Source organism: Astyanax mexicanus, chromosome 1, assembly GCF_023375975.1.
Source record: "Astyanax mexicanus isolate ESR-SI-001 chromosome 1, AstMex3_surface, whole genome shotgun sequence".
In the NCBI taxonomy this organism is placed as follows: domain Eukaryota; kingdom Metazoa; phylum Chordata; class Actinopteri; order Characiformes; family Acestrorhamphidae; genus Astyanax; species Astyanax mexicanus.
The window spans coordinates 40,321,812-40,340,927 of NC_064408.1; the positions used below are offsets into that span (position 1 = coordinate 40,321,812).

Sequence of the window (19,116 nt, forward strand, 5' to 3'; positions counted from 1 at the left end):
CGTCAGCTAGCGCGCGGTCCGCCCGATAGCATGTTAGCCGCTCCAGCTGAACGGCGTGGTCCGGGACGCTGTTGTTGAGCCAGGTTTCAGTGAAAACATAAACACAACAGTCTCTCACGGTCTTCTGAGTTGACTGAAGTAAGCGGATGTAATCCAGTTTATTGTCCAGAGAGCGTACATTGGCCAAAAGTACGGTGGGGATAGCTGGCTTGTGTGGGCTAGCCGCTAGCCTCGCTCGGATACCCCCGCGCTTACCCCGTTTCTGCCTTCTCGCCTGCCGCCTGTGGCGCTTCCATTGTGGGCGAGCTGCAGCGGTGGGGGTCGGTGGGGGTGCGGGTGTCCGGAGCACGCCGCAGACTCGCAGTTCTTCTCGGAGTCCGCGGTTTAACTCCAAAAGTGAGTTTCTGCCGACTCCAAGCAGAAACTCACGGCTGTAGGTGCGTTTCAGGACGTGAACGCACGACAAAGACGTACAAAAAAAGTCTTAAAGATTAAGAGTCTTGGTAAACCCAGCCATCCCTATTCAGGCCAGTACATGCAAGGTAGAATAATTAAGATTCCGCCCATAAGGAGCATATGTGTAATGAGACAGCTGCCCCGAAGGGAAGATCCAGAGAGCTGTCTCAGAATTTTTATTTATCCTAGTGGAATAAAGCACCAGGATGAACTCAAAAGCAGATATAGGGGAATTGCAGTGAGCTGGGTTTGAACCAAGAGTGTTGGAGTGAAAGGCCAATGAATAGACCACAACACTATTGGGGTGACTGTAGGTGTTTTAACACTGGGGGCAGGGTTTAGAACACTGAAAGAAATACACACAATTGAGTGTGGAAGTGTAGAAAGAACCACTTTACTGCTGAGAAATGAAAGGAATACAGATATAGAGCAGTGGAAAGATATTTAAAAAAAATAATAATAAAATAAAAATCGCTCGGAGCGGGGTTTAAACACCCGCGAGCACGGGCTCTGAGGCGCAGTGAATGCAACCTACACGCTGCGCCACCGGGGACGAGCTGATGACGTCGGCGCAAGGAAGAACTAAGTGACTTGCAAGCGGGAGAAGGAGAGCTAAATAAATGAAGCGAAATAAAAATTATCCAAGCAGGAATAGTGATTTAGAAACTGTGAGAAAAAACAATAAGGGCTAGAGAGAAAAAGTAAGCGAAGTTAGAAGGGAAGAAGTATCCCCCTCTGGTCGCTAGAAACGAAATATTTATTTTTTTTTTTTTTGACGAAAGTGCAAAGAGAAAGAGAGACAGACAGCCTCGTGGTGACACGACCAGCGAGGTGAAGGGGTTAGAGCGACACAGGTAGCTCTAGAAGAAATAAAGAGAACCTCTCTGAACTGAGCCCAGTATACACTGTTCCCATAGAGGTTAAAGATAGAGAGCCACTTGGCAACTCTGAAGAGATCGTAAGAGAAAACGGCGTGGTCTTGCTTTCTGACGGGAATACTCAAGACTCTGCGCCGAGGAACCGGAAGGAAGCCCTTATAAGGTAGTGACACCAGCTGTTGTTAATCGCGCTGATTACCACCTGGCTTAGAGTGTGGCCTCCCTCTAGTGGTGGGAAGACCACGTTGCGGGCGGCCTCTTACAATATGGAGGTTGCCCAAAGAGGCCATCTCAGGAATTCCAGACGGTAGACCAGGTCATCATTTTAATGCCAGCCACCTCCTACAAATTACTGGCCAGCTGGCAAGGGCTCTTTAAAGTAAAATAAAAACTGTGAACTATAAGGAGAAAAAAGGAACAGTTACACAACATCAATCTCCTGAACCAGTGGTTTAATTTTGTGCCCTCTCTGTCTGCTTTTACCTAGGTTGTCAAAGCATGGGCCAACCAGAAGGTGGTGCTTGCCAATGCTGTTGCCCTCGTGCAGAAGCAGGAGCTCTGTGAGTGTGTCAACTGTAACTACCTGACATTCTCGGCCCTCCCCAGGCGGACCCAAGTCTTACATTACAGAATCCCAATGATGCCAGATGTAGTCATACAGCAGTGGCCCTACCAGCTCCCTAAAGTAGAATTGAGAGTGATTGAAGATGAAGTGGACAAGATGTTGCATCTGGAAGTACTAGAGGAATCCGATAGCTTATGGTCCAGCACAATCATCATTTTAGCAAACCAGATGGCTTATGGCATTTCTGGAACAACTTTTGCCATCTAAACAAGGTCCCAGTCCCAGTTCGACTCTTATCCCATGCCTCGAGTGAACGAACTAATTGACAGTCTGGGCCGGGGGCAATATATTTCCACCCTCAACAAAGGATGTTGCATCTGGGAGTAATAGAGGCATCCACCAGGCTGTGGTCCAGTCCGATCATCCTTTTACAAAATCAGATGCCTCATGACGTTTCTGCAACAACTTCGACTGTCTAAACAAGGTGTCCCGGTTGACTCTTACCCCATGCCTTGAGAGGACAGACTAATTGACAGTCTGGGACAGGTATGATATATCTCCACCCTCAACCCTACAAAGGGTTACTTGCAGGTCCTCCTCAACCCTAAGGTCCTATACTCAATTACCTCACAAACCTCTCCATGGTCCCCTGAAGCCCAGAAGGCATTTTAGATGCTGAAGGACAAGCTTACATCCAATCAACATCCCTAACTTTAAGCAACCATTTGTGTTGCCCACCGACACTTCAGAAAGCAGCCTAGGCATGGTGCTGGTGCAAGGCTTCGAAGGTGAAAAGCACCCCAACCTTTATCTGAGGGAGAAACATCTACCTGCTAAGAGCTATCATGCCGTCCTGAAAGAGAAGCCTTTGCCATCAAATGGGCATTGGAGGAGCTTTGCTACTTTCTTATAGGTAAACCCTTCATGCTGGTCACTGACCATGCATCTTTGCAATGGGTATCTAAGCACAGTGACACAAATGCTGGGATAACAACGTGGTTTCTCGATCTCAAGGACTTCCAATTCCAGGTGAATTCAGAGAATGCAGACACAGAAGCTCTGTACAGGATGCCTTCCCTATCTGTTCTGGAACACTTGTGTCAGGTCTTTTGTCTGTCTGCTTCTCATGTCTGTGTTATTCTCAGGTCTGTGTTTCATTCCCAGTGTTTTTCCACTCACCTGTGTTCATTTGTAGCTCCGCCCCTTCGTCCCAGGTGTTTCCTGTTCCCTGTGTGTGTGCACCTCTATTTAAGGTCCGTGTTCCATTTCTCCGGTGTCGATCCTTGTACGTTTATCGTCTGTCAGTGCTCCATGTTTTCCCCAGTTTCCTCAGTCCTGTTTTCAGTAACTCCCTGTGTATTTTGTATTTGTTTTCGTAAATAAATCCCTTTTTGTTTGCATTTGCGTCCGCCTCCGCGTCCTCCCTGCACCTGCACCTGACAGAAGGATCGACCAAATATGGACACAGCAAACGAGTGGACCGGCTCCAGGTTGGCGATCCGCCATGCACCATGCGGGACCCCGGCGTTGGAATCCCCAAGGCCTAAAGGACGCCACAGGCCTCGGGGTAGACGTTCTAAGGGGTCCCGCCAGCATAAAGAGGATCCCTTTACGGGGGAGGATTTTCTTGGGGGGGCGCGAAGGGTTGGTGCGGTGAGCCTCGGGTCTCATCCCGTGTTTGGCAGTAGCCATGAGTACCCGAGCCAAGTGGCGCGCAGCCCGTGGGACTACCTGGGATGTGCGCCCAGTAGCTCCGAGGAGGAGGAGGAGCTCTACCCCGCACCAGCCCGTACTCCATTGCCGTTTCCCCCAGGGGCTGTACTCTACCCGCGCTCAGTGACTTTCGCGGCCGAGATGCCGCGCTCCGTGAAGCCAGCGGATGGGACGCCACGCTCTGTGACTCCCGTGGCTCATCCGCGCTCCGAGAATCCCGCGACCGAGACACCACGCTCCGTGAAGCCAGCGGATGGGACGCCACGCTCTGTGACTCCCGTGGCTCATCCGCGCTCCGAGAATCCCGCGACCAAGACGCCACGCTCCGTGAAGGCAGCGGATGGGACGCCACGCTCTGTGACTCCCGTGGCTCATCCTCGCTCCGAGAATCCCGCGGTCGAGACGCCGCGCTCCGAGTATCTCGCGGCCGAGATGCCGCGCTCCGAGAAGCTCGCGGCTGAGGCTCCGAGACCCCCGCGGCTCATCCGCGCTCCGAGAAGCTCGCGGCTGAGGCTCCGCGCTCCGAGACCCCCGCGGCTCATCCGCTCCCCGAGACTTCAGCGGTGGCCGCGCCGCCCCCCGAGAAAGCGCCGGCGGCAGCGCCGCTCTCTGAAGCTCCGGCTAAGCTAGCTAGCCTGCTAGCTCCACCGCGCTCTCAGGCCCCACCTGCTTCCAGCTCTCAAGCCCCACCTGCTTCCAGCTCCCCAGCCCGGCCGGATTCCAGGTCTGCGACTCCTGCTCCAGAAGCAAGCTCCGGTCCGGTTTCTACAGCCTCACCCACTGCTGAATCTGCGGTTCCAGGCCGGATCTTGGCGGCAGCCGCACTCTCAGCTCCCACTGAATCGGCGTCTTCGCCAGCTGTATCAGCGCTGCCCGCGGCTCCGGCCGCCTCTGTATCAGCGCTGCCCGCGGCTCCGGCCGCCTCTGACCCTGTTCCCGTGGCTCCGGCCGCCTCTGACTCTGTGCCCACGGCTCCGGCCGCCTCTGACCCTGTTCCCGCGGCTCCGGCCGCCTCTGACTCTGTGCCCGCGGCTCCGGCCGCCTCTGACTCTGTGCCCGCGGCACCCGCCGCGCCTGCCCAAGCTGCACCCGCTTGGGTGTGAAGAGCTTTGGGAGTGAAACCGTTTGGCTAGGACGTCCCACAACTGGCTCGTGCTTGTCGCCGGGATCCTCCCACCCCTCAATGGGAGGTTCTGAACTCGTTTCCCCGCAGGCTCTGGTGCGCGGCACTGATTAGCCTTGTGCCCCCACCAATTGCACCGCCAGCATCATACGGGGCTCCGTCCGGCGCCTGGTGCCGTTTCCGTTGGCCGTATCTGGCACGCTCTTGCTTCCAACTCCTCCGTTGATTCGACTTGAAGGCAAGTGGCGGGTCTTCCAAGAAGAGTTATGCTTTCTCTGCCTCTTCAATGGCTGCACTGAGGGACGTAGCTGGATACACCTGTCTCACCAGTATCTTCAGTTCTGCGGCGAGAACGCTTAGCCGCTCGCCCCTGCCTCCAATCTTGTAGCTGCTGGTGCGGGGACCCTGCCAAAGCGCTGTCGCAAGAAAGACTTCAGCACATCCAGCTCTCCATGTTCTTCCGCTGGTAGGTCTACCAGCGCTTGAAGTGCTTTGCCCTCCAGGGCAAGACACAGCCAAATCGCTATCATCGCCGGCATCCATCCACCTTGCGACAACCCCCAGCTGCGCTTCATATGGCTCCCAGGGTCCTTCTCCACCGTAGCGCGGGAGGCTAATGCTTGCCACCGACGGCGTCAACTCGAACGCGGGGAAGGCGGGGTATTGGTCGCTCCGGCATTGACACTCGCCACCACTGCTCCGCTCCAAGGCCGGCCTCCTGGCACCGCCGCGCTCACCGTCTTGTTCTGCAGCCGGCCGCCTGCCACCACCGCTGCTCTTGCTGAGGCAGTGCTGCCTTTCCCCGCTCCCAGTCAGGTAGGAAAGTGCAGGCAGAATGCTCGGTACCCTCCTCCTGTGGCCTGCTGCTTCTCGGCCTGCTCTCTTCGCTGCTCAGCTTCCGGATCCCCTGCTCCAGCTTGCCAATGTAACGACCGGCAGGGAGATGTAGCAACAGGCAGCATGATCTCAGGAAAAGCTATTTTATTGAACAGGGTACCGCTTGCTTACAGGTCTTACAAGAGCTTGGAGAGTAAAACCCGAGCTACCCACAGCCCCGGTGGCCAAACTGGCTAGCACAGACACGGTAGGTCCCCCCAAGCCACCCAAAAGACACCCCCACAATGCCCCACTGGCCCCCGATTAACATAACCCCACCCCTACAGACAAACCCCAAGCACACACACACACAAACACCCTGTGAAGATCGTCACAATATGTTGATAGAAAGTTATCTGGCCAGTAGTTACATTTCACCGTGCTTGGATCTTCACATGTCTTTCTGTCTCAGTCTGCAATTCCTACTATCATGGACCTGGATTTCTTCTCAGCGATTTGCATATTTTTCTGGCATCTTGATGCCTTTGTGCAGTGGGTGGCTCTGTGTTTAGATTATTGGTTTATTGCTAACAGGGTTGTGGGTTAGATACCCATGTTCACCAAGCCCTTGACCTCCTCTGTTCCCTGGGTGCTGCAGTCCACTCCTCTTGCCATGTTTGTGTTCAAGGCTGAATCAAATGATATGTCCAATGCAAATTAATAATAAATTTCACCATACCATAATTATATGCTAACATCATAGAAGGATCTAACAAACATATTTGTCACTTCAGCTTGTACTTCATAAAACAAGCAATTAATATGTTTTATGTTCTCCAATGTTTGGATAAACTGCATATAAACATTTTTTATCAGTTACCTTAGATCTTCCTCCCTGTTTCACTTTTTACAATGTTAGATACCCTATTCTTAAACTATACTAGGAAATGTGTGCTGATGTTATGCTTAATGTTACTACTACTTACCTTTATAAATAAATGCTTCAGTATGAAAAAAGTATTACATTTTGACTGTTACATTCCAGTCTGTATTTCAGGACAAGACAAAACCATTCATAGTTAGTTTTTTAAACTCCACCTAGACAACACACTGCACTGACACTTTCAATGACAATTACATATTTAAAACAACACTGACATTTTACCCGCACTGAGACACTTTATCATGTTACTGCTATTCTTTCACATTCATCTGTGCTGCTGTAACAAAAATGCCTTATGCACTTACACTTGTTTCGTGCTACTTTCCTACTTTTCATTTGTATTATGTGTAATTATCTTGTTATCTATTTTTATATAACATTTTATTCTTGTATTTTATCTACACAACAATTGCTCTTGGGCGTAACTGGACCTTACAATTACAATTTTGTTCTACTGCATGGACCACATGTGATGCAAATGACAATAAAAAATCTCCTTGAATCTTTGTTGACATAATGATCAGTATGGTTATGGACAATATAAGTTCAATAGATCAATTGACAAACATCATTTGATCTATTGATCTATTAAACACCAAAACAGGTACAATATCTTTTTTTAAGAAGTAATGATTAAAATGTAAAGCTTAGGAATGTAAAAATAACTGTCTATTTAGGCTTAATTCTCGCTTGTTAAAAAGATCGTTTTTAAAAAATCCACTGTTGTTTTCAAAACCCACAGTTTTTTTTAACAAAGGTTCTGACATTCACAAATATATTTTCATTTATTATTTGCTTGATTTACATACAAAAAAATAAATCATTGTGAGAACATAGCTGCAAACAATGATTTGCTTTAATATGAAATAAGCAAGAAATATGGCATATATTAGATAGATAAAATATAAGACAATTCAAAATTTTGCTAATAAGCTTATTCATTTAATGTTGTCATTTGAAATTATTTAATGTAACATGCACATTATCTTAAATATCATCAGAAATAATTTTTCAGTGTGAGAATAGATTAGTTCTTGAAGAGCCTGGCTGAAATATTTGACCTGATATAATCATCCTGAATGCTTTTCTAAACCACTTGTAGAAGAAAGCATAAACAATAGGGTTACAAGTAGAATTCATGAGTCCAATCCAAGCCAGCATATCAATCACTACTGGAGGAAATGGGTGACCAAAAGATTTGATTATATAACAGACAAAAAATGGAGTCCAAAGTGAGAGAAATACACCCAAAATCACAGCCAGAGTTTTGGTGGCTTTTTTCTCTTCTTTGCTCAACACTGATTTTATATTGTTTTTACATTTTGAGTCCTGAATAGACTTTGCTTGCTTTTGAGCAACACGGAATATTTTCATGTATATACTGAGCATCACAACGCCTGGGATGTAGAAGGACAGCAAACTGCAAGTAATGGTGGAAGCTGCATTTTGAAACATCACACAGCCTCCTTCACATGCAACATTTTTATAGTAAAACTCTTCAACACCCAGAATATTCAGCTCTAGAAATATTGTGCCAAATCCAGCTATAATGGAAACACTCCAGCTGATGGAAATCATAAATACTGTGGCACAAGGAGTGATTTTAGTGTGGTACTGCAGAGGTTTACACACAGCATAATACCTGTCAATAGATATTAAAGACAAATTAATAATAGAAGCAGTGGCCAACATGATCACAACACTGCTGTGTATTTTACAGTATAAAGGGCCCAAATACCAGCAGGTTTCCACTGATTGTACCATACACGGAGGCATATAAAGTGCCCCCAGCAGCAGATCAGTTACAGCCAGAGACAGAACAAGGAAGTTAGTTGGCATGTGAAGCTGCTTAAAATGAAGAATGGTTATTATGACAAATAAGTTTCCAAAAACTGTTAAAATCACCACTGAACTGAAGAACAAATAAAGGGGCACCTTCAGAAACAGAGGATAAACAACCTTCTGACAAGATCCATTTACATATTCATAGCAAAGTGTGATGTCCACTATCTGAACTTCACTTGAGTTCATTTCTTGAGTCTTATTAATGTGATATTGTTCTGTATTGTAATGTATATTAACAACTAAACAAAAAGAAAAATCATGAAAACATTTTATAAATTTGCATGCAGGAATCTGTTGTTAAAAGAGCTCTCCATTAGAGTTTTACCTCTGTCACCCCCCGGTGGATAAATCCACAATGTGGCACAGATTTATACTCTTCCAACACTGGGGTAATGAAACCCCGCCCTTGTCCTCAAAGTATCCTCAAATAACTTTTCTTAAATTATTTAAAACAAATCAACAGATTTATAGATCTAAAGTGTGTATTTTCTTTTGCTATGAAGATACTAACCAAGTTAGAAACCAGTACACTGGTAGTTCAGGCTGCATTGGTGGTTAATTCATTTTAGTCATGCAGAAGATATAAATATTTTAGAATAATGGTTCTTAGGCTTTGTCTTGGAGGTCTACTGTTGTGTGTTGCATAGGTTAGGTGCCAGGTTTCCATTCACATGTAATGCTAGTGTTTACAATGTTCCAGAATAAAATAGAGTTCTGTCGCAAACAGTGTCATCTGTCAGCCATTTTATTTCTGTTTGTTGTTATTTGTAAATTTTCTTTTACTAAAAGACCAAGCAAGTAATATTAACTTTTTAGTGATATGATTTACTAGGCTTCATTATCATTTTATATTTAGGTCTACATACTGGTAAAGTACATTGTGTTTTACTTTTAAACCAAAGGTAGCTTTGAAACAGTCATTTTATTAATCTGTTGGATTCATGGCTTGGCTGTGCATTTTAGGGTGTTGCTAAAATACATTGCAGTATTGTGGTATTTTTTGTTAAATATTACTGTATTGTGTATTTTATTTTCCTAAAATTAGTAAAATAACCCCATATTACAAAAAAACAAACACCACTGAAAGATTTGTATCTGTCAAAAGTTTGTTAAATTGCATATTTCAAACCTAAATTGAAGAGGCCAAAATTTGATGAAACCCCCAAATATCCCAAAACTATGTACACTATAGGATAAGGCAAAAAAAAAGTCAGATAATAGCTTGAAATACAGCAAATACACAAAAAATGAACTGTTGTATTTCTTAAAAAATATATAGTCAGCATTAATTGTTGTACGAGAGTCATCCAGTTAGCCTTTGCTGTTGATGCCAGTGATGCAAAGAATCTTCAGCATGACAGGAAAATGTGGTGTTCTTGTATTCCCTCATTCGATGATGCAATGCTGCTAGACCTACTATAAAGTGAATCAGCCTGATTTATTAACAAATAACGAGTTAAAACACAAATTGTGGTTATTTTTACTATTATTTATATTGCTTAACATGCATGCCATTGTACATTATTACAGTGTTTTATTTTGTTCAGTAAGAATGCATGTTAGTATAAGAGTTTGTTTTGCAAACTTAAAGAATCACCCTGTCAATTGCATGATTCAAATGTTTGCTCAGTTCAGCCAGTTAACACAAGCAGCTAAACTGGATTTCAGTCAAATAAATATTTAAATGTGTTAATACATATGTATTTTATGCCGATGTATCTGGTAAGTGTAATGGAACTGCTGCAACATTTATAATTTTATTAGATCCTATGTGAAGCAGAATTTCTCCTCAGAGGACAATATAGATTATGTTTTGTACTTTTATTATATCATTGTGTCATTAAATTTAAATTCTAAAATAGACAGAACAGAACTAAACGGAAAATGTTTAGGCAGTGGAAAAACATGGCCAAAATGAAAAATAGTCCATTTGAAATTATTGTATTTTACCAAGCACTATCAATATGTTATCCAGTTTTACTTTATGACTTCAATACCTGTTCTCTGAGGCCTGTACATTTAAATCTATATTTTTTTAACTAGCTGACTTTGTTGTGAGCTTCAGGATGGCTGACTTGTATTTTATCAGATGAAGTACGGGCATCTCTGGGTCTTGTTGAATCTGTATAATTCTGTATAATTCATTATCCATTGCATTCCAAAAACACTGTTTTTGTCTGAAAAGATTCTTTAAATAAACTGGCAAATCTATTTTTGGATCACACCAGATTCACAAGGATGAATAAATCTTTCAGTTTTCAGTCACATTTACAACTGGGCCATCACCAAACATAACATACAATAACAACTGGTATCTAATGTATTAACAAGGCAAAGTTGTCAATTACCTGTATTATTGCATTTGGTAGGGCAATTTCAATTTCATTCAATTTCATGCAGTTTCAGTTTGAAAACAGATCAGTTCTTGAAGACCCTGGCTGAAATATTTTACCTGATGAAATGATCCGGAATGCTTTTCTAAACCACTTGTAGAAGAAAGCATAAACGATAGGATTACAAGTAGAATTCATAAGTCCAATCCAAGCAAGTGTGTCAAGCACTACTGGAGAAACTGAGTGACCAATAAAAGGATTAATGATATAACAGATGAAAAACGGTGTCCAAAGTGAGAGGAATACACCCAAAACTACAGCCAGAGTTTTGGTGGCTTTTCTCTGCTCTTTGTTTAACATTGATTTTATATTGTTCTTTGCGGATTTTGAGTCCTGAATAGACTTTGCTTGTTTTTGTGCAACACGGAATATTTTCATATATATACAGAGCATCACAATGCCTGGGAAATAAAAGGAAAGGACAGCTGAAGCAATACTTGCAGGAGCACTTTCAAACATCACACAGAAATTATTTAATGTAACATGCACATTATCTTAAATATCATCAGAAATAATTTTTCAGAGTGAGAATAGATTAGTTCTTGAAGAGCCTGGCTGAAATATTTGACCTGATATAATCATCCTGAATGCTTTTCTAAACCACTTGTAGAAGAAAGCATAAACAATAGGATTACAAGTAGAATTCATAAGTCCAATCCAAGCAAGCATATCAATCACTACTGGAGGAAATGGGTGACCAAAAGATTTGATTATATAACAGACAAAAAATGGAGTCCAAAGTGAGAGAAATACACCCAAAATCACAGCCAGAGTTTTGGTGGCTTTTTTCTCTTCTTTGCTCAACACTGATTTTATATTGTTTTTACATTTTGAGTCCTGAATAGACTTTGCTTGCTTTTGAGCAACACGGAATATTTTCATGTATATACTGAGCATCACAACGCCTGGGATGTAGAAGGACAGCAAACTGCAAGTAATGGTGGAAGCTGCATTTTGAAACATCACACAGCCTCCTTCACAAACAATATTCTCATAGTAAAACTCTTCAACACCCAGAATATTTAGATCCAGAAAAATTGTTCCAAATCCGGCTACAGTGGAAACACTCCAGCAGATGGAAATCATAATTACTGTGACAAAGGAGGTGATTTTACTGTGATACAGTAACGGGTGACATACAGCATAATATCTGTCAATGGATATAAAAGACAGATTTATAATTGAAGATGTACATAACATTATGGAAACACTGTTGTGTACTTTACAGAATAAAGTTCCAAAATACCAGCAAGTCTCCACAAAGCGTAGCATGTTAGGAGGCATAAATAAAACACCCAGCAGCAGATCAGTTACTGCTAGAGAAAGAACAAGGTAATTAGTTGGCATGTGCAGCTGCTTAAAATGGAGAATGGTTATGATGACAAACAGGTTTCCCAACACTGTTAAAATCACCACTAAGCTGAAGACCAAGTAAAATGACACCCTCAAAAACATTGGATAGACAACCTTATGACAAGATCCATTTAAATACTCATAGCACAGAGTGATGTCTATTTGAGTGTGGCTTGAGTTCATGCTGAAGTCCAGATGCTAGAGTTTTTTTTTCTGTAATGCACTAAAAATGTAACACAGTTAATTAAAAATATTTTGTTATTTCATTTTTTCTTTTACAAAAAAGAAAGACAGAAAAAACAATGTTTTACTATCTTTCTATCTATGCAGAATGTAAGTACATACAGTGTTTTATGTTAAATCAAACCCTCCACCAGACCTTACCTCTAGTTTTCACTGTAGTGCACAGCATGCAGATTTATACTCATCCAGGACTACACATAAAAAAGCACCGCCCTTTTAGTCATATGCCATGGTAATACCCTTGTGACCTGATGATATCAGACTATGAGAAATTATGGAAAAGGGAATGTACAGAGGCAGATGGAGAACTTATTTATTTTATTATATCATAATGGTTTAACTCATTTAACTCAACTAAGTTCTAATTTTGTATGAATAAATACACTGAGACAAAGTACACTCCACCCTTTCAAGTTCTTCAGTGCACATGTGCAGAGATTTATGGTGAAATAAGGTGAATTATTTAACTTAAATCCTAATTCAATAGTTTAACATGCTCACTTAGGTACATTGTAGTTGCTGTATCTTAATAGATGCAATCACATTATCCTGTAAAAAAAACATAGACTGGACAGGGGATGGGAACAGAGACTGGACGGGAGACTGGACATGGGGAAAGAACGGGCAATGGGCCTGGGGATAAATATAGTCCTTGAAGCGGACACAGGAGCTGCGACAGGCATCACAGGCACAGAAGTTGCGACGAGCTCCACAGAAACAGGAGCTGCGACAGGCATCGCTGGCACAGGAGCAGCGACTGGCATCTCAGGCACAAGAGATGGCGCAGCGACTTGGTCAGCAGGAGCAGGTGCGGAAACTTGAGCAGCAGGAGCTGGTGCTGAGACTTGAGCAGGAGAAAACTAGTTTTGAGACATGTGGAGCTGGCGCTGAGACTTGAGAAGCTGGCGCTGTACAGCTGAGGCTGCGGGCCCTGTAGCCAAGCCTAAAGCTGCGGTTGCAGCAGACCAGACCAGAATGGAGTGACAGAGACCGGCGCGGTAATAACATGGACGAACACTGGGGTGGAGCTACAAATAATAACAGACACGAGCATGTGGGACAGGAACTGGAGTAGAGACATGGAGATAAACAAACACAGAGCACACTAGACACAGAGACAGACAGGGAACAAGGCCGGACATGACGGCTGGTCTTCATCAGGAGAAGAAAAAAGAGAAAATGTGTGTTTGAGATTTCTGCAGCATCTTCAGTGTTACTGGGTAGACTAGGCTGTAGACAGGTTTGGCCATGGGTTACCTGCACACCAATCTGCCAGTATGACTTTAACATGTCTTGCCTGTTGATGCAGTGAGCAGCTTGAACATTTGGGTATGTGGCCTGTTTTCATCAGAATTTGAGCACATTCGATTTTTATTTATTTATTTATTTATTTACTGGATCCCCATTAGCTTGGGCAGATGCCCTGCTATTCTTCCTGGGGTCCTGCTGAAAACAATAACAATGATAACAATAATAATAACAATAACAACTACAACAGTAAAACACAATGCCTATAGGAATAACAATAAATAATTCTATCAAAGTTATAAAAGTTGGAATCTTGTTCCATGCAGTGATTGCTCTATATCGAACTGTACGTTGAAAGGAATTTGTGTTCATATTAGGGTACAACAACCCTATGATGAGCTCTCTTAACCTAAAATCAGTTTTGTCAACAAGTTCTGTAGCTTAGAAAGACCGTCATTTGCCTTTTTATTGCTTTTATTTGCTTACTACTCTCCTGCGGTTGCCTGCCCGGCTTCCTTGTCGCTGTGATGACATCATTGCTACTCTGAGCAGGTGGATCCCTTGCCTGGCATCTTTTCCGCCCAGCCCATGGCGGCCCGGCCTTCTGTGTTCTTGTCTGTCTCATGCCTTTTCTGCTTCGCATCGTTCTCTCTACATTCTCCCAACCCAATTGGCCTCCCAAAACATGAGCTGGAAGAAGACTTTGAAGTTTCAATACATCTTTTCCTCATGCCCTAGCCAAACTCAAATCGTGCACCATGAAATCTGAACAATTCCTGGTGTGGTCGTTTGCCAGTTGCATTTCTGCATCAGGAGAGGTTCAGAATATGGGATCCTAGAGCTATCTTGCAGCTCGTAGTCCAGTCCAATAGTTCTAGTCCCCAAACCTGATGGATTTTGCACAAAGTCTCACAGTTTGTTATGTACCCATTGCCTTGCAATTATCTCATTGAGCAGTTAGGGAAGACTAGATTTGTCAGTACTCTAGACCTCACTAAAGACATTGGCACTCATCCCTGGAGCTTAGAAGAAAACATAAAGGTTATGCATATAACCACTGTTCCCTGATGGAAAGGAACAAACTACAACACATAATGTATGGGATATCACGCTCCTGGATGTCTGGCTAAAGACATCTTTAATCATCTTTAATCATGACTAAAAGGCAGATGATGCATCACTCCTTAGTTCAAGATGCTGATCTTCACTGAGCTAACAGCAAAGCGGGGCAACCTTGTTGTACCTCGTTCCAAATGTCTTTAATAGAGGCATCCTTAAAAATGGCCCAAGATGCAACCATTCCTCTAGTAGAATAAGTCTGCACTCGCACAGACAACTCCAGACTCTTGCTGTTATAAGCTAATGCAATAGCTACCACAACTCAGTGAGAAAGATGCTGCTTAGACAGAGCCCTGCCACAAACTGGGTTGGCAAAACAGACAAAAAGCTGGTCACACCCACTGAAAGCCTGACTACGATCAATGTATGTACACAGTGCATGCACAGGGCAGAGTGTTTGCATTTTTTGCTGCTCCTCAGAAGCAAATGGAGGAGGAGAGAAAGAATTAAGCTCAAAGGCTAGTGAAATATACATTAGGGCCACATAAATATACTGCATTAGGGCGTAATGTAACCTTGATGTCCCCTGGTGCAAACTGGGTACATGAAGGGTGCACTGACAGAGCATAAAGATCACCCACACGCTTAGCAGAGGCTAAAGCAAGCAGCAGAGCCGTCTTATACGAAACATATTTAATGTCCAGGAGTTCAAGTTCAGGAGCTCAAATGGAGGCCCAGACAGGACTTCGAGCTCAATGGTGAGGTTCCAGGGAGGAACGGCTGGCCTAGATACAGGCTTTAGACATTGCACTCCCTTAAAGAAAAGTATAGCTAGGGTGTGTGCCCCAAGCAACAACCCCAAAACCAACATGACAGGCTGATATAGCTGCCAAATATACTTTTATTGTCGAGAATGAGAGCCCATGCTCCAGTGACTCCTGAAGGAACCTCAAAACATCAACAAATCAACACTGGAAGGGAATCAAACTTCTTCCCTGACACCAGTGCTCAAATACACGCCATTTATAAGCATACAAACCTCCTGTAGAAGAGGCCCTTGCACACTGAATGGCCACCACAACGTTAGAGGGCAAACTGCTGGCCATCAAGGCAGACTTTTTGGCCGGTAGGCATGGAGACACCACAGCTCTGGCCAGGGGTAAACAATTTCCCCGCCTGCCTGAGACAGGAGATTCGAGTGCAGAGGGAGAGCCCATGTATCTCCTGTAAGGAGACTGATTATTTCTGCATACCATGGTTTTGATGGCCAGTAGGGAACTACAAGTATTAGAGACAGGTTCCCCTGGCTCACCTTCTCCAGTGTTGGCATGATCAGCTTCACTGGGGGGAATGCATAAAGCAGAGTGTTGGGTCAGAGGTGTGCCAGTGCATCCACTCCCAGGGTAGCACCCTGGCCTGCTAGAGAGTAAAACAGAGGACAATGCGTGTTTTCTCTGGATGCGACGAGATCTACATTGGCCCTGTCAAACTGATCCTAGATCTGTTCCACCACCTGGGGACACACGGTGGTGTTGTCTGTTCTTACTAAAACATGCTTCCCCCTCAATTCTGAGAGGAAGCGCTTTAGGGACAAATGGACCCCGAGCAACTCCAGACAGTTGATGTGGAGGGAGTGCTGTGCTGAAGACCACGGCCCCTTCACAGCTGCTTCATTGCACACTGCACCCCAGCCTGTCACTGACGCATCCGTTGACACCACCCCAGCAGGCTGGGCTCCCTCCAAGGAGACAGTGCTTTCATACAACCCTAAGTTACAACTATCTTTTTCGGGAGATAGTGTGAGGCATTCACACGGTGTGATAATATCCAGTGCTGAAACGCGCATTAAAACACAGCAGAACTACTGCTATCATTAACACCATTTGCCCAACAGCTGGAGAAATTGGCGAAAACGTAGACTGAAACTGCGTGAGGCAGTCACGGAATGCACTTATTCTGCGCTCTGACAGACGGGCTAGAAAAGACAGCTTTTGGCTGGAAATTAGAGAGCTCTTTTTTAAATTGACAGAGAAGCCCAGCTGCTGAATATGGGATAACACAGCCCTTTGTAAAAGTGCGCAGGGACAGAGAAAGCCCGAACAGGAGAACGAGCCACCCGTAAGCTACACCGATCGCCTGCTTGTGAAGAAAAGTTTCTCCTCTCTGAGCACCGCAGCAGCGTTGAGTGACACTTGCGTGTAGACCACGCGGGGAGGGGGGGTCTGGAGGGGGGTTGGTGGTGGAGCCCTCCTGTGGCTGAATTTGGGAATGCAACACATTTTTTTGTGGGCTGGACACTTTTATTTTGCCCTGAGTTACAGAATGCAACTTTATTAAGGCACTTTTTGGAACACAGGCATGTAAAAAAGCACTCACATAGTGGGCTTGAGAACATTGGGCACTGGAAACATACCCCCCCACCCCTGAGTAATGTGACTCATCTTTTGGAATGCTTGAACACACGTGTTTACAGAGAACAGGTGTTTTATGAACAATGTTGGGGCAAATCATGCCCTTTTTGAACTGGGCCCAGGAACAGGGGAAAAACTGCACCTCTTTGGTGGCTTTAGGGGAGAAACTGTGGTGTCTCCCACCAGCGAAGACCTCACCCCCCTTCTCTGTGAGCTACGATGAGTCAGGCTTCCTCTTCCTCACTGCAGAGTCTTTCAGGTGTCCGGGAGGAGGACCTTTGCTCCAGGCTGAGTGGCATGGAGTGTGTTTGGGCTGCTGCTGCTTTTTAGGCGTAATTAAAGGTGTCTTCAGCCAGACACGCAAGAGCGTGATATATATCCCATACATTTTGTGTTTTACCGAGTGAATCGACTGATAGGGAACAGCCTTCATGACTCCCTCCAGCCTATGGCAGTAGCGGGTTTTACTCTTTGGCAGTGGCAAAATATGCTGATGCACGGGTCACATATTGGTTCTTCTTCCTCGAGAAATTCTCATTTCACAGTGGCTGACATCACCCCAACACAAGTTTTGGTGCCTCAACTTTGCACCTGCTCCAGTGTCAACTCCTTTTGGTGCCTCTGCGTCCTCAACTCCCGTCGCCAGCCCTGTGTCTGTGAGTTCCTTTGCTGCCCCTGTAACAGTGGCTGCAGCGCCCAACATAGCCCCTGCTCAAGTGTCGGTGGCATTACCTTTGCTCCAATGTCAACTCCTATTGCTGCCCCTGTGTCTGTGACTACCATTGCTGCCCTGCTCCAGTGTCTGTGACTCCTGTCACTGCCACTGATCCAGTGATTCAGTGATAATGGCCACTGTTCCCAACCCTAAACCTATACCCTGCCCTCAGGAGAGTGGGGGCATTTAAACCTGCTCCGTGCCTCACCAGAATCGTATGTGGTGGCCTTCAGGTCCATCCTAAGTCCCTGTCTCTTCCTGCCCCTGTTTCCATACCATTAATGACTGTTTTGTCCCAGTCCTAGTGCATGTATTTGTCCCTAAGTTCTCAAATGTGTTTATCCTGTTAAAACAAGTAAACTGATTGGGAGATCCTTTATAATGTTGCAAGATAATGACCCAAATACCCTTCCACAACAACAAAGGCTAAGTTTTAAACTGACCTTGTCAATCTCTATAATAACTTAATAATAACTTTAATTTATTTGATATTTGTCCAATATTATAACTCACAAGACAAACGTCTGGGTTCAGACAAAAGGTGCTATATTTTGACCTCTGTATCAGATGTAGATACCTGAAAATACAAGCTAACTTTTTCAACCTACAACAGTTATTGACCTCACTGTGTATATCTTTAAAAAACCCAGATGCTTAAATCACATTTTAGGAAGTTGTTGCATCTTTTAGAGGAAATTGTGAACTGCAACCCTTCAGAATAATACTAATTAATGCAGCAAAGTACTACAATAACTGCTGAATATACCACAACAAAATTTATGGAGACTAGGATTCAATTCCAGATCTGGGTGACTTTACTGTGCTACACCAATTAAAGTCCTTGGGCAAAACTTCTGTTTTAGTAATAACCTTGTAAATTGCTCTGGATAAGAGCATCAGCTAAATGCCATAAATGTAAATATATATGTATATGTTACATTTGTTAATGCTGGAAAATAATACAAGGATGTTTTGTTTTATGCCTCCCTGTCAACATTCCTTTCAGAATGTGTTTTTCTATACCTTACCTCCTATACTTTATCAGGTTATGTGTCCTGAGTTGGTATTTCTGAAGAAATTATTATACAATATTATTTATGCAGCCCAAAAAGGACTCAGAAACCAATGAATTTAAAGTAAATGTTTCTGGTAAGTTTAATGGATCTGCTGTTACATTTATAAGTGTAAAGTAGAATTTCTCCTCAGAGGACAATATACATCATGAAGTACCACCACTGGAATATGACCACATTATTTTTTGTACTTTTAATGTGTTATTGTGCAATTAAACCTAAATTCCAGCATGAACAACATAAATAATCAGAAATTGATTAGTTGAAAAAAGTGGACAAAAA

The 19,116-nt window shown here is 44.0% G+C and overlaps 2 protein-coding genes across 2 annotated transcripts; both read right to left on the reverse strand.

Moving 5' to 3' along the window:
- Positions 1-7,242: 7,242 nt before the first annotated feature.
- LOC103042338 (trace amine-associated receptor 1-like) lies at positions 7,243-8,533 on the reverse strand. The gene has a single exon (XM_022667901.2). The coding sequence runs from the start codon at positions 8,523-8,525 to the stop codon at positions 7,506-7,508; it is 1,020 nt and encodes a 339-aa protein (XP_022523622.2). The 5' UTR covers positions 8,526-8,533; the 3' UTR covers positions 7,243-7,505.
- A 2,142-nt stretch (positions 8,534-10,675) lies between these two features.
- LOC111191862 (trace amine-associated receptor 1-like) lies at positions 10,676-12,387 on the reverse strand. Its single transcript, XM_049478661.1, has 2 exons — positions 11,638-12,387; positions 10,676-11,133 (listed from the first exon to the last, which is right to left on the reverse strand). The coding sequence occupies exons 1-2, from the start codon at positions 12,266-12,268 to the stop codon at positions 10,742-10,744; spliced, it is 1,023 nt and encodes a 340-aa protein (XP_049334618.1). The 5' UTR covers positions 12,269-12,387; the 3' UTR covers positions 10,676-10,741.
- Positions 12,388-19,116: the final 6,729 nt, after the last annotated feature.